At 45.1% G+C, this 14054-nt stretch overlaps 1 protein-coding gene across 3 annotated transcripts; it reads left to right on the forward strand.

Moving 5' to 3' along the window:
* Positions 1–1682: 1682 nt before the first annotated feature.
* Positions 1683–13306, forward strand: si:ch211-195b13.1 (STKc_SGK domain-containing protein). 3 transcript variants are annotated; one of them, XM_007894802.2, is made up of 13 exons: positions 1683–1926; positions 6480–6555; positions 6975–7053; positions 7379–7422; positions 7538–7595; positions 7994–8077; positions 8744–8875; positions 9390–9502; positions 9879–10002; positions 10282–10377; positions 10763–10918; positions 11050–11139; positions 12862–13306. In XM_007894802.2, exons 2-13 carry the CDS (start codon positions 6500–6502, stop codon positions 13030–13032), a joined length of 1203 nt encoding a protein of 400 aa, XP_007892993.2. In that variant the 5' UTR covers positions 1683–1926; positions 6480–6499; the 3' UTR covers positions 13033–13306. The 3 variants fall into 3 exon arrangements, with proteins under 3 accessions (XP_007892993.2, XP_007892992.2, XP_007892991.2); XM_007894801.2 differs by lacking the exon at positions 1683–1926 and adding an exon at positions 3906–4044; XM_007894800.2 differs by lacking the exon at positions 1683–1926 and adding an exon at positions 5502–5713.
* Positions 13307–14054: the final 748 nt, after the last annotated feature.

The following is a 14054-nucleotide window of genomic DNA, read 5'->3' on the forward strand; positions in this document are numbered from 1 at the left end:
TGGGGGAGCATGACGTTACTCTGGAGAAAGGTGGCACATGAATGCGTGTTCAAAGAGATGAGGGGGCGGGGGGTGGTGGGGGGGGGGAATTTGTTTAAGGATTTATAAGATTTCCTTGCTTTAATGTGAGCACATGATAGTTCATTACGAGGCAGATTTTCAGACCACTTTACGCGGCACATCACAGTGAGAGTGTGAGACGCACCCCTTAATTATGGGTGATATTAACCAGGGGCATTGTGTTCCACTGTCCCAGCATGTTGGGTAGAGTTAGTCAGGGATTTCGTTTAAATTACTATTACTACCAGAACGCCTCCTTGTCTTAACTCCACTGACATTATTTGGCCTTAAAATTTAAGAGCGCACATTGGAGCGGATAATGCCTCAATTCCGTGAATATCAAACCTTGAGGCTCTTCTCGGAATAGAATTCCTAAACTGCGTGTTATAATAAAACACTCCACTGAGACGGACGAATGAACGAACGCACGAACTTGAATGGACAATTTATCTACTTTGCAGTAACATTGGATGCCAAACGTAGAAAAGAAAAGTTGCCTGGATACTGACACCACAAACCTTGAGAACAGGTCCACTTTCCCTAAAAAGCAGGCGCAGTTTAGGCTAATTCTGACTCAGCTGTTTAATAATACCTCATTAATTCTGCCTCTGCCTCCGCAGGCTTGTGGGGCAGACCCATGTTCTCACAAGCCCTCTGCGTAAAGAAATTTTCCCTGATTTAGAATAACAACCCTCATATTTGATGTAGCGCCTTTCACGTCAGGAGGACGTCCCAAAGCGCTACTCCTGTAAAGTGTAGAGCCTGTGTATTTTGCAGGAGAACTTTCTCCCCTTTTAGCTCTAATCTTGAAGGTGATACCCCTTTTTCCACTTCAAGATAATAATAATAATAATCCTTGTATTCGATATAACGCCTTATCACATCTTCGAGACCCAAAGCGCTTCTCAGAATATACATTTCTTGAAGTTGACGCATCCGTTAGGAATAGTGAACCCATTCCTGTTCACGTTCCCCTTTAAATGTTCATTGATGGATACATTCTTCGGATTATTACTCGCCTCTTCAGCATCGGGGATAAATGAAGCGTGGCCCCACTAAACGGCTCTCACTCACACTAAGTGTGAATCATCCAGTCAAACATTTACATTTTACTACTTTTGAAAAGAACATTGTGTTCCGGACTTTGGTCAAGCGTCTTGAAATGATTTCTGTTCCCAGGGAAAACTTATTTGGGATTTTCCTGTGCAGCAGAAGTGGTGCAACTCCAGGGAGGAGAATGGTGTGGAAATGTGGGTCTAATTCAGGGCCGTTTGCGGTTGCCAGAGTCTTCGCAATAGGCGATGTTGAGGAAGAACATCGTGTCTTATTTCGCAAAAATAGGACTTTTTTTTTAGATAAACCAATATGTTTTGACTCTCTGCACCGTGCACCACGCCATGTAACGAGAGACTTGCCCTCTGGTCCTCAGCGATCCTTTTTGACCCAGCCCAAGCCACCCAAGGGCACCGCGGGATAAAAATGCCAACTTCCAGGAGGAAACACTTGCCTTTCATATTGGGTGGCCTTGTGATTCAAAACCGCTCTGCACTGTTCAGTGGGTTGGAAGATTGAAATCACATGCCCTTGACTGTCAATGCCAGCTGGGTGTGCGTGTGTTTATTTGTGTGAAATTTTCAATATCAGAGAGACCTGGCTCCAGTGTGCCTTGCAACGTGAATGGCTGTTGAGTGTATGAAGGGAAATAATGGGGGATTTTATTTGGGACTTTTCCTGAATTGACAGGAAAGTGAACCCACACCAACAGCAACCATTTGCATCTATATGGCGCCCTTCGTGAGGCGTACTGCCTCGGAGCTCTGAATGTTGGCAGAGCCCGACGCTGAGCCAGGGAAGGAGGAGGAGATGGTAAGCATGGTTAAAGAGGAAGTTCTTCAGGCTCGTTCTGAAAAGGGGGAAGGAGGTGGGGGCAAGGCGGAGGGATTGAGGGAGAGAGTTCCAAAGTTTTGGGGCATAGTAGCTGAAACCCCAGTCATTGATGATGGGGCAGAGGAAACAAGGGGCAAGGGACAAAGCAGGAGACTGGAGCCAGTCTGTGTGTGTATATGCGTGTCTAAACAAAGTGTTATTTGCTGCTGGGGAAGGGGAGACGGGGGTGGGCTATAGAAAGATTTGACTCATCGCTAGCTGGCGATTCAACAGCACCATGTGTCATTTTTTTTAATAGATTTGGAGCACTTCACCACAATCGAGTGTGAATAAAATAACTCAAGTGAGAGAGAGAGGGTTCAGCCCACATTGCGTGCTTGTCCAAAAGAATGCTCGTCTCCAGTAGCTAAAATAAAAAGGCGTCAGGAAAATGTTCAGTTGCAGTCAAGGGAACCACTGTGCTTGGTTTCACCCCTGCTGATCAGAGCGCTGTAGTCACTAGGGGTGTGCGTGCGTGCGTGTGTGTGTGTGACCGTAAGCACAGTCGAAGACAAAGGTCTTCTAGCGTGATCTGAAAAAGGGGAAAGAGAGGGCAAGGCGGAGGCATTGAGGGAGAGAGTACCAAAGTTTTGTGGGGTACTGGCTGAAGGTATGGCCGCCGATGGTGGAGCAGAGGGTATGAGGGACAGGGATGAGGTCGGAGCCAGCCAAGCAGAGGTGGCAGTTGGCGGAGTGTGGAGTAAGCAGGTCAGAGAGGTAGAAATGCAGTGCTGGGTCCGTGGTGCTCCCTCTGAAATCCTGCTTCATTTTCACAGTGGGGGGATGGGGGTGTGGGGGGGTTGGGGGGGTGCTGTGGGTGGAGTGCCGTAATCTCTCTGACCTGTCAATCTACTCACTCGCTGCCCCCCATTTTCACACATGCGAGCATCGGAATAAAGGGCCCGGATTCGATGGGCAGTTTCGGGAAAAGAACACCAGGAAGGTTTTCTTTCTTCAAAAGGGGGTATGAATTCACAGTTGGAACTGGGTTCCCAGTGTGGAGGGGGCCGGGATCATCAAAAAGCAACGTGGCTCGACGTTGCGATGGCAAGTCAGTAGGATGGGGTTTAGGGTGAACTTCGGAGGGTGGGGTAAGGGGTGGGAGGGTCTGGCGATAACAGAGGCAGAGGTGAAAGATGAGGGTTTATATTTAAGCCGGTGCCGCATTAAGTCCAGCTTTAAAACGCAGATGGTGAAAGGCGCTGTGTAAAATGCGTTATTATTAAATACAGGAAACTCCTGATAACTCATTGCTCCCAGGGAAAGGGGGTCGGTGACGTTAGGAATAAGTAAATATCGGGATATTGACAGCACAATGTTGTTAAGTGGCAACAGCGCTTAACAACGGTCCTCCAGCTCAGCGGTTAGAGCACTCGCCTCGCAGGCGAGAGACCTGGTTGCGATTCCAGGCAGGGAGAAACCCCGGGCAAGTCTCCTTGCTCCGCACGCCTCACAGTAATCCCACAAGAGAAAAAAAAAACCCAATAACAATTTGGTCGCTCAATCCACGACTGTTCGTGGGACGCTGCCGTGCGCGATTGGCTGCCGCGTTTCGCCCGCAAAAAATACGTACAGTTCAATTCACTTCACGGTGCATTCTGCGAAAGCGCTTTGAGAGGTCGAGGAGACGTGAAAAGCGCCGCATCAATTGCGAGGAAGGATTCTCGCCGCAAGTTAAGGCAAGGGTCAAGTTTCCTGTGTTATAAATCAGGCGATAATCCCCAAGGGAAGAAGTCACTCAGTATAACAAACATGGAATTTTGCCAAGTCGCCCCCACTCAACAACAACAACAACAACAACATGCACTTATATAGCACTCTCTCTCTCTCTCCCTCCCCCCTAACCCCCTCCCCAAAATCTGCTCTCAAGCATCACATCAGCATTGCCAACCAGTCAGCTGTGAGCCTGTGCAGCTCTCAGTGAAAGGGAGCAAAGAGCTGGAGAAATATTAACCAGTTGCTCTTTATAAGAGAGATACAGGGAGCAGTTCAGGGGAATCAAGCTGGGAGAGAGAGAGAGGAACATGAGGACATCCAGTAACAAGAGGTCCCTTATTGGTAAGACATTTCTCCTGTTTCCAGCAATTGCAATGGATCATTATGACAAATGGCAATTTGTGGCTGCAGTTTTTTTTTGCATTGGCTGTTTTAAGGTAAAATATTTAGGTATTTTCTGCTGGTTTCTACCCTGTATGGCTTTACTTTTGCTTATCATAGGCTTGTGGGGGGTGTGGGGGGGTTTGTGCTTGTTGAGGGGTGTGGGAGAGAAAGAATATTCAAAGCAAAGGTGACTTTACAGAGCAGATCTGTGTGTGTTTGGGGCAAATAGTATTGGGCTGGACTGCAGGAATAAATGGGTTAAAAGTGTGATGGCTGTGAACACCTATATACAACAACCACAAAAAATGTTTTTCTTGCATATGCATCTTTAAAGTTAAGATAATTAAATCATTTGCAACCCCTCTCTTTCTCTCCCCCTTCAGTATACCCTCTTGCAATTGTAACAGAGGCTGTTTTCATTCTATTTAAGCCACTTCACAGCAAAAAAAAATCCTCCCTGATTCTCCCTTGAGAAGTAAAATGAATTGTTATGCAATGCCAATTATCCTCTCCCTTCTCCCTGTACACACTCATCGCTTATTTTTTGTATACATTTAAAGAACAGTGCAACTTGTTTTAACCCACAAAAAGGGTCTTTTTAGAGGGGGGAGAAAAGCATAGCCTGGAATCTTGAAACCCTACAAAGTTTATCCCGACAATTCGCAAACCATCAATGTGGCAGGTTAAATGCTTTCCCAATCTTAGTAGAACCGGATGCACATCTCAGGCAGATTATATATATATAAATATCTCCTGACTCAAATCGTCTCAAATCCCCAGCGGATCAGCAAACCATTAAGGCACGAAAGCACTGATCGAAACTAGAAGAAGAAAAACGCATTCATTTCCAAAAAAAGAACCCGATCGGTTATTTAAGTGGTTTATTTAACTGTCTGTGTTAAACAGTTAAGTTCTTAAACGCGCGCGTGTGTGTGTGTGTGTGTGTGCGTGCGTGCGTCTTGTGTTTTTTTTTTGGAGGTGGTGGCGGTGGAGGGGAGCAAATGGAACGATTTCACGACTGTTTGCGGGACGCTGCCGCGCGCGATTGTCTTCCGCGTTTCTCCGGCGAAATAGTGTTTGCACGATTCACGTTCACAGTACATTCTGCGAAGACGTGATGAGGCGCTATATCAAATGCAAGGATTATTATCATCATCGTCATCCAGAAGACTCACTGGACTCTTATTAATTTCCCACCAGAGGGTCCACCTCCCCTGATGGACCTCACTGATGGCCAAATTGGGCAGCAGATCCAATTGGGTGAAGACCAATAGGAAGATGTGGGTGTGGGTGGGAAAGGGGAGTTCCCTCCTGTTGCAAGACAACCCATTGCTATAGGGGAGGGACATAGGGGTGGTGGGGGCGTGTTTGCAAGGGTATAAATAAGAGCCCCATTGAGCCCTGCCCTTGGTTGAGTGCATGGTAGTTGTCTGCGTTGTTTAGGCTCTGTGTAGTTTGCAACTGGAATAACTCCTGCTCTTACCCTGCCCTGTCCCTCCCAACTCAACCTCACTCCCACCTCACCCCCAACTCCCTCCGAGTCTATTACACATGGCTGTAACCGAAACTACAACCACAACCGATCTTACTTACTCCAAAATGAGAGGCATTGCTGTCTTTGTAGCTGGTATGTACTTAATAATTATATAACAGTAATCCTTGCATTTGATACAGCGCCTTGTCGTGTCATTGAGACGTCTGGAAGCGCTTCACGGGATATATTGTACAGTGGAGTGACCGTGTGTTTGGTGGGTGAAAATTTCAGCAACGCACAGACACCTGTTGTGGGGTGACTGAGCTTTTTTGCGTTGACAGCAGCTGTGCAATCGTTAAGTAGCTTCTATTTAGCACTGTTGTTTGTTGTCTTTAACCCGGGTTAAAGTTTTGAATGAGGGAGAACAGGCGCGTAAGTGTTGAGGATGTACGCGTGTTAAATACGTACTTTTTTTTAGAGAGTTTGTGTTTTGGGTTCTTTTTAAATGAACGCTCTGCAATGTGTGTTTTATATGATTTAACGTGACAAGCTGTGCAGTTCCTAAACCCTTGGCGATCGCTTACTGATTGCAAGGAAGAGCAGAGCAGCGAATTTAAATAAAAATCGGTCGCTCGTTCCATGGCTGTTTGTGGGACGCTGCTGCGTGCGACTGTCTGCCACATTTCGCCCACTAAACGCACAGTCCCAGTATATCCTGTGGAGTGCTTTGAGATGTCTCAACCAGGTGATAACTGATAAAGCGTTGTATCAAATACTTATTATTATTTAAGGTCGGAAATAACCGAAGCAAGAGCCCTTGGTTGATGTGAATAAGTGAGCTATTTTGGTGAAGTTAGGTTTTTGAACGGGTCGAATTTTATAATAGAATTTTAATTATGTTTTCTCTCCCTTTTGGCAGCTTTTATAAAACAGAGAAAAATGGGGTTGAATGATTTCATCCAGAAGCTGGTTTCTAACCCGCAGATCTGTCAGAAGTAAGGTTTTCTTTAAAACGTTTTAAAAATATATATGTGTCTATAAATGCTTTTGATTTCTCTGATGCGTCATTTCAGCGAATGACAACCATTTATGTGGCTTTGTGGGCAAGCGGATGTTAATAATCTTACAGCTGTGTATCATTGATTTGTAGCGTTTCTTTTAACCAGAAATGGATCGAAGCGTCTTTGCTGCCACCGTTAACTTTAAACAAGTTAATCTTCTCAATAAACCCTAAAATTATCAACTTGCGCTGAATCACACATTGCTGGGTTACACCCTGTGTCGTGCTGCCATCTGTAGGCCGCTTTGGGCTGCTTGGAGCTGAGAGTTTTTATTTAATAATGAGAGTTTAATAGAAATACAGTATAACTAGACTTGACGTTTTAATTTTAATCGTGTGGTTTTATTTTTGCAGCCACGACGTCCACGTCTTTCTGCAAATCGATCAAAATGAACCTGAGGAGGAGGAAGAGACGTACAGTAATTCTAATCGGGTAAGTGACCGATGATTAGAATTTTTTTGTGTGTATATTATACCATATATAACATACACAAATTATTATATTATTATATGAATCCTCACATTTGATAGTGTCACGTTGTCGAGAGTACCAAATTATCACATCGTTGAGATGTCTCAAAGCGCATATACCATAGAAAGAAATGAGATATTTTGTGGGCGAAGCGCGGCAGCCAATTGTGCACAGCAATGTCCCACCAACAGTTGTGGATTGAGTGACCGTATTATTATAGGATATATATATTTTTTGTTTGTTTAAAAGTAGTAAATTTAACAATTTGCAATTACTCTTTCTGCAGTCCAGCCTTGCTTCAGATGAATTTGATCTTCCCACGTCGTGCAGGTCAGTTTTTTTTTTTCTTTTGCAGCTCGGTCTATGCTGATTCCTTTTCTTTTAGATTTGCGCCTCTTAAATTTTTTTTATTAACACCAAACTTTTTCCTCCCTTCTCTACGCAGTGTGAAGCCATCAGACTTTCATTATCTTAAGATCATCGGAAAAGGCAGCTTTGGGAAGGTTAGTGCACACTTTTATCTTTTCCCTTTTCCAAACCCATGAATTAATTCACATATTATGTATATATATCTATAATATATAGGTGCATTTTTATAATAACAATCCATGCATTTGACTTAGCGAGTCACGTCATTGAGACGTCTCAAAGCGCTTCACAGAATAAACTGTAAAGTGAATTGCCTTTTTTTAAACGACACTTTTGCGATACTATCACCGCAATTTTTGCTCTAAATTCTTTTTATTTTGGAGTAGAAATTGCAGACTTTAATTGGCGAGAGTTCGTTTCTGTTCTTTTCGATTTGAGATTTTGCTTCGGTTTGCGCGTCCGACAGATTCCTCCGTTTCCGCTGATCCCCAGCCCACTTCCTTTTAACGTTTGAAACCATCTCCTATTGCAGGTGCTCCTCGCCAAACACAAAGACAACCAGAAGTTCTTTGCCATCAAAGTCTTGCAGAAGAAGATGATCCTGAAGAAGAAAGAGGTGAGGTTGGGTTATGCGGTTTCGCTGAAACTGCAAACAAAAGTGGGCGCCTGGGGGTGGGGGGGGGGGGGGTGTGAAGGAAAAAAATCAATGGGGAGAAAGATGATCCAAATAAAGTGTTTGCTTCGAGCGTGTAACGTCGACCAATTGAGGTCTATCCTGGACTGCCATGGAGTCTGCTTTGCTTAATGCCGCTGAGCTGCCAGGGAGTCTATGAGCTGTGAGAGCAGTGCCTCCCAGTAGCTGATTGAAGTGTAGCGTCGACGCAGGTTTGGGAAGTGGGTTTTTATTACATTCAAACAAAAAACCCTCCATTTATTCAGACTTTGTAGAATTCCCCAGCGGTAACCGCGCAGCAAATGGACCGCGAGCGTTAGTGATTTTAAACACTCGGACACTACCCTATAATGTAATCCTTGCGTTTGACACAGCGCCTTAACGCATCTTCGAGACGTCTCAAAGCGCTTCACAGATTATACTGTCAAGTGGATTGACTGTATATTTAGTGGGCGAAACTCAGCAGTCAGTTGCACGCAGCAGTGTCCCACAAACAGAAAATAGATTGCAAATAATAAAGGAGGCTTAATACAGAAAGGTATTTAGTGTGAAGAGGCTGGTAACCCTCACTGAGTGTGGGCTAAGCGATCCTTCTCCTCTGTGTTTCAGCAAAAGCACATCATGGCTGAACGTAGTGTTCTCCTCAAGAATGTGGAGCACCCCTTCCTGGTTGGCCTCCATTATTCCTTCCAAACCACAGACAAGCTCTTCTTCGTCCTGGACTACGTCAACGGTGGAGAAGTGAGTGACCACCCGGTTAACAGTAACTCGCGTTCCCGGGGCCACAGTAACATTTATTACAGTCCGCCTGTTTTCTGAATTTTGTTTTGCTGTGGATGCTGGATCCATCCAAGCGTTTCAAGACTGAGCCGGATAGAGTTTAGTTGGGTCTGGGTGTCACGGGATACGGGGCAAAGGCGTGAGGTACAGATCGGCCATGATCTAATAGAATGGCGGAACAGGTTCAAGGGTCTGAATGGCCTCCTCCTGTTCCTACGAATCCCAGTCACCCTTGCAATGTCAAATCCAACGACGCACTTCAGTGTGTTCTTCTGGTTTGAGGGAGGGGGTTGGGCCCAAACTGGCTCCACAGAGACTTCCCTGACAAAGCCACCGGTAATCCAAAGACGATTGGGAAGCATCGACACGGCCTCAAACAAAGCGCTTGTCGTGTTGTAAGCAGCTTCTGTGCGCTGACGACTTTAACGGCTAATCCTTGCTTTATTTTTTTTCTCCCCCATCCCCTCCCGTCCAGCTGTTTTATCACCTTCAGCGCGAGCGTGTGTTTCTGGAGCCGCGAGCCAGGTTTTACGCGGCAGAGATCGCAAGTGCCCTGGGATACCTCCACTCCCTCCACATCGTTTACAGGTGAGAGGATGTTTTCATTCATTCATTCATTCATAAATTGGAAGCCCAAGCCCCTGGCATCCTGTGACCATAGTGATCTCTTTCCGGTTATTAATCATAATATTAATAATAATAATAACAATAGCATTTGATATAGCGCCTTATCACATCATTAAGACTTCTCAAAGCACTTCCCAGGATTTACTGTGAATAATTTAATGTGAATAAGCCGTATTTTTATCTCGACGTGTGGAGAATCTATAGAGAATCGGGAATGCCTAACCATCGACCCCCAACCATCCCCCACATCAAAAAAAAAATTGTACTGAGTAAAATGTTATTACATGACGAAAGTTGCAACTTTCTAAGCTTTATCGTTTCATGTTTGCTTCCACAGAGACTTGAAACCGGAAAACATCCTCCTGGACTCCGAGGGCCACATCGTGCTGACGGACTTTGGCCTCTGCAAGGAAGGCATTGAACCTAATTGCACAACCTCCACGTTCTGTGGTACCCCTGAGGTAAGAGGCTCTTTCTCTCTCTCTCTCTCTCTCTTTCCTCCCTCTAACGCCTGCTTTGTAAGGAGCCTTTATGACTGACGTCGGCTGAGTGTCTGTCTTGGCTTTATTCGCGTGTGATATCGGATGTGCTGCATCTCTATTTCACCCTAAAGGCTTGTCTAACTTCCCGGTTGTAGACGGATCCACCCCAAGTGCATTGCTCCTTTGAAATCTACACCAGCCCAGAACATCAGTCGCTGCTCTTACTCATGTATCTTCTTACCTTTGTCCTCCCCACAGTATTTGGCCCCTGAAGTATTACAGAAGGAAGCTTATGATCGCACAGTAGACTGGTGGTGCCTCGGATCCGTGCTGTATGAAATGCTGTACGGATTGGTAAGCATCTCTGTTTTTAATCTGTGGATTGCTAATCGGGATGGATTTTGCTACCGTTATTAAACCAGTCATAAAATCTTGCTATGTTTAGTAATACACAGAGGCTCCTGTACAGTGGGGCAAATCCCCAATGCACTTGTCTGAGGTCACTTATTTCACGCCTGTGAATTGTCACTCGTCACCAAGTCGTATCAGTTGGGAACCATAACATTTAATGCGACAAGTCGGATATTATACGATTGATATATAACAAATACATCTGTGCAATGTACATTGTAAGCGCTCCGAACGCTGCCCTGTGCGAAGGGCGCTACGCACATGCAGGTAGTTCTTCTTGTCGTTGTCATCGTTGGGTCCAGGTCTGATCAGATCCTTTGTGTTTCAGCCCCCGTTTTACAGCCGGAACACAGCTGAAATGTACAACAACATCCTTCACAAACCTCTGCAGCTCAAAGCCAACATTTCAAACTCTGCTCAGGAGCTGCTGGAGGGGCTTCTGCAGAAGGACAGAACCCAGCGACTGGGAGCCAGGGATGACTTTGTAAGTCACCCTTTTGATGCCGTAGTCCCTTTCGGAGTTCTTGTCTGTTAGCCGGGTAAATTTCCGAATCCCGAGAGGTTCGAGGTAACGAACGCTTTTTGAAATTCTCTGTTCCTTCATTGCTTCCGCAGCTGGAGTTGAAATTCCACGATTTCTTTTTCCCGATCAACTGGGACGATCTCATGGCTAAGAAGATAACGGCTCCGTTCATCCCTACCGTGGTGAGGAAAAGCGCTGGCTCGATCGATCGCCCTCGAACATTTTCTATCTCGGCGCTGGTTTTTTTTGAGTAGGGGGTGGGGGGGAGGGGGCGGGTGATGTATGTTTGCTAAAGGGTCTAAAATTTGGAAGGGGTAAAGTCGTATAAGTCTCAGAGACGTCTCAAAGCGTGTCACAGAATATACTGTAAAGACGATTGACTGAGTATTTTGTGAGTGAAACAATGTACACGTCCTCATGCAGAAAACGTGTACAATGAACGGCACGAACTCTTAAAAAGAGAACTCTTTTAACACTGACTCATTTCAAGTATATTGAGATTTACCGAGCTGTAGTGTTTCTCACACGCACGCTGTACTTCATCGAGGCAGCCAGTTGTGGTGGTGCGAGTTAGGAGATGACTTGGGACCAAGACATAGCCGTATTTATCCGACTTGTAAAATCCTAGCGAGCGCGAAGAAACCGAAGTGGGTTTCAGTAGGAAAATGAACGGGACTTGGGTGCATGCACTCGTTATACAACGAGTAATGCGACGACTTATGCAAGTTTGCCTTTATTTGCAAATGGCGTATCGAATCCTGACAGTGACCGCAAACTCTTGACGTACAGGAACCTCAGCTCTGACATATTTTCTGGGTGACCTGTTGTGCCTCTAGCACAGTTTTCATGATCCAAAGCTAGATCTGCGTTGCTGTACAGAGAACTCATACGAGGCGCAGAGCAGCAAAGAGCTCAGTTATGTGAGACACACCCAGTGTAGAGGCTGTTATCTATCCAAATGACTCAGGATGAAGGGTGATATAAAAGCAGAGCTCTTTATTGGTGGGGGAGAGAGGAGAACTGCTGACGGGTTGTAGGTAATTGGGTGTAGCCATGAATGGCATCTGGAAATTCAATGTGTTCCTTTTGCAACTAATACTAAGAAATTGTTCGGCCTGTCTGCACTAAGGGGACTGCCAAACTTTTGGTTTTTGAACCAAATGATAATGGTTTGGTTTTCTCTCTCCGCGTGTCCTCACCAAGTGAAGAGAAGAAATAAAATACAGAACTCACTGGACGTTGTATATACTGTATTTAAAAACTGCAGAAAACCATCGCCTAAATTCAGACTCAATCTAAGAATGATCTTGTATTAAGACCGAGGCCGTTTGGCTGAGACGAGAGAGAATTTTCTGGTCTCTGGGTGATAAGTGAGCGATCAGGTCTGGAGCTTTCCCCTCCTCCACCCATTAGTTTGCATGTTTCACAAGATAACAGCTTAAAGCAAACTGACCAAAAACATGCACTTGTGTTGGCTTAGATTACTGGCAATTTGGATGATGTATATTTTACTATAAAAGGGCAAGCGATGGGACAACATGGACCACTTTCGGGGTGGACACAATGGATTGTTCTGTGCTTTATAATTCTAGAATGGTCCATCTTACTGCAGCTTAAAATAATAATAATTCTTGCATTTGATACGGCACCTTATCACATCTTGGGGACATCTCAAAGCGCTTCACAGGATATACTGTAAAGTGAATTGACTGTATTTTGTGGGCCAAATGTCATTATTGTAGCAAAAGTGCTGCGTTTTCAGCGGGGAAAATGAAATGGGACTTGGGTGCACAACAACTGAGGCAATTATATGTCTTGCAACGAGATGACTTGCGCGAGTTTCTTTTTGGAAAAAGGTTTTTGCAATAGTTTTCTGATCCTTTTTTTGTTCCTTCGCTCAACAGACAGGACCCACTGACCTGCGGCACTTTGACCCGGAGTTCACTCAGCAACCGGTCCCCAACTCTGTTGGAAGTTCCTCCGAGGACATTCTCATCACCGCCAGCGTCCAAGAAGCAGCAGAGGCATTCCTCGGATTCTCCTACGTGCCCCCTGTGAACGACACCTACCTATAGTCACCCAACCAGGCCATCTTGGCATCTTAACAGTTGACGCTGAGCTGGATGACTACTTTCTAGAATTCAGCACCTTATTCGTGAATCGCCAACTCGCTGAAGAAACCTCTTTGGCATTTTTTTTTCCTATCGTCCGCAGTGGATCATTTGGAATTTGTTGCTTCATCATCAGGGTGATGGCAACAACACCACCCACTTCCCCTCTCCATCGTTGTCCTTGTTCAGAAGCCACCTTTCTCAGGCAGGTTGTTAAGGAGAGGATTGTCGGTGGGTGGGTGGGTGCTTCTGTTGATCTCGGATCATTGACTTTTTTTATTTTAAGTCACTCCTGTGGATACTATCAACGAACGCGCCGAGACTGAAACTAAAGCCACTTTATTCCCTCGGTACCTTATTCATATCCGATGGGGAACTTTGCAGAAGGCCAACTGATATTTTTTTTCTGTTTGAACGTGGTTTGTGGTCCAGGACCTCAGTGCTGCTGAAGGTAGAACTTCTTCATCCCTGCAACCTCCGCACAGTAAGCTTAGTTTTCCTGGTGACCACTTTAATCCAAAGAACAAAACTGTTCCCTTGTGAAAAGTGCTTTACCATTCCCCACAAAAGGACAAGGAACTGAAGTGTCCATTTATTTCTGGGACTTCTTAGTGAAGTGTTGAGCAATTGGCAACACGGTTTACTGAAACTTGGGACCATTTGAAATCTTGATTGATCGACCAGAAGACCGGACTTTCCAAGTGTTGTATGTTTTTGTTTTTTTAAATGAGAATATATCTTTCAACCTTCAAGAGAGTGGAACGATTGATTTAAGTGTGTTCTTTTTTTATTGAACAAAGGCGTTGGGCCACTTTTCCAGTCGGCTGCTGATGCTTTTATTACACGCAGAGACTCCCTTCAACCCTTTTGAGAACTGCAGTAGGATTTCTGTACCAAAAATAACCCGTGAATCTGTGAACCTTCCAGTTAGCTAAGCAGTCAAACCGTCCACTTTCTGTGTGATTTCGCCAATGCAACTTTCTGAT

Source organism: Callorhinchus milii, unplaced genomic scaffold (genome assembly GCF_018977255.1).
Source record: "Callorhinchus milii isolate IMCB2004 unplaced genomic scaffold, IMCB_Cmil_1.0 Scaffold10, whole genome shotgun sequence".
NCBI classification, from domain to species: Eukaryota; Metazoa; Chordata; class Chondrichthyes; order Chimaeriformes; family Callorhinchidae; genus Callorhinchus; species Callorhinchus milii.

Coding starts and splice junctions, on each gene's coding strand:
- si:ch211-195b13.1 (XM_007894800.2), top strand. CDS start 5,638: ATGGCTGTAACCGAAACTACAACCACAACCGATCTTACTTACTCCAAA. Junction 5,714..6,479: donor CATTGCTGTCTTTGTAGCTG/GTATGTACTTAA, acceptor CCCTTTTGGCAG/CTTTTATAAAACAGAGAAAA. Junction 8,078..8,743: donor TGATCCTGAAGAAGAAAGAG/GTGAGGTTGGGT, acceptor TCTGTGTTTCAG/CAAAAGCACATCATGGCTGA.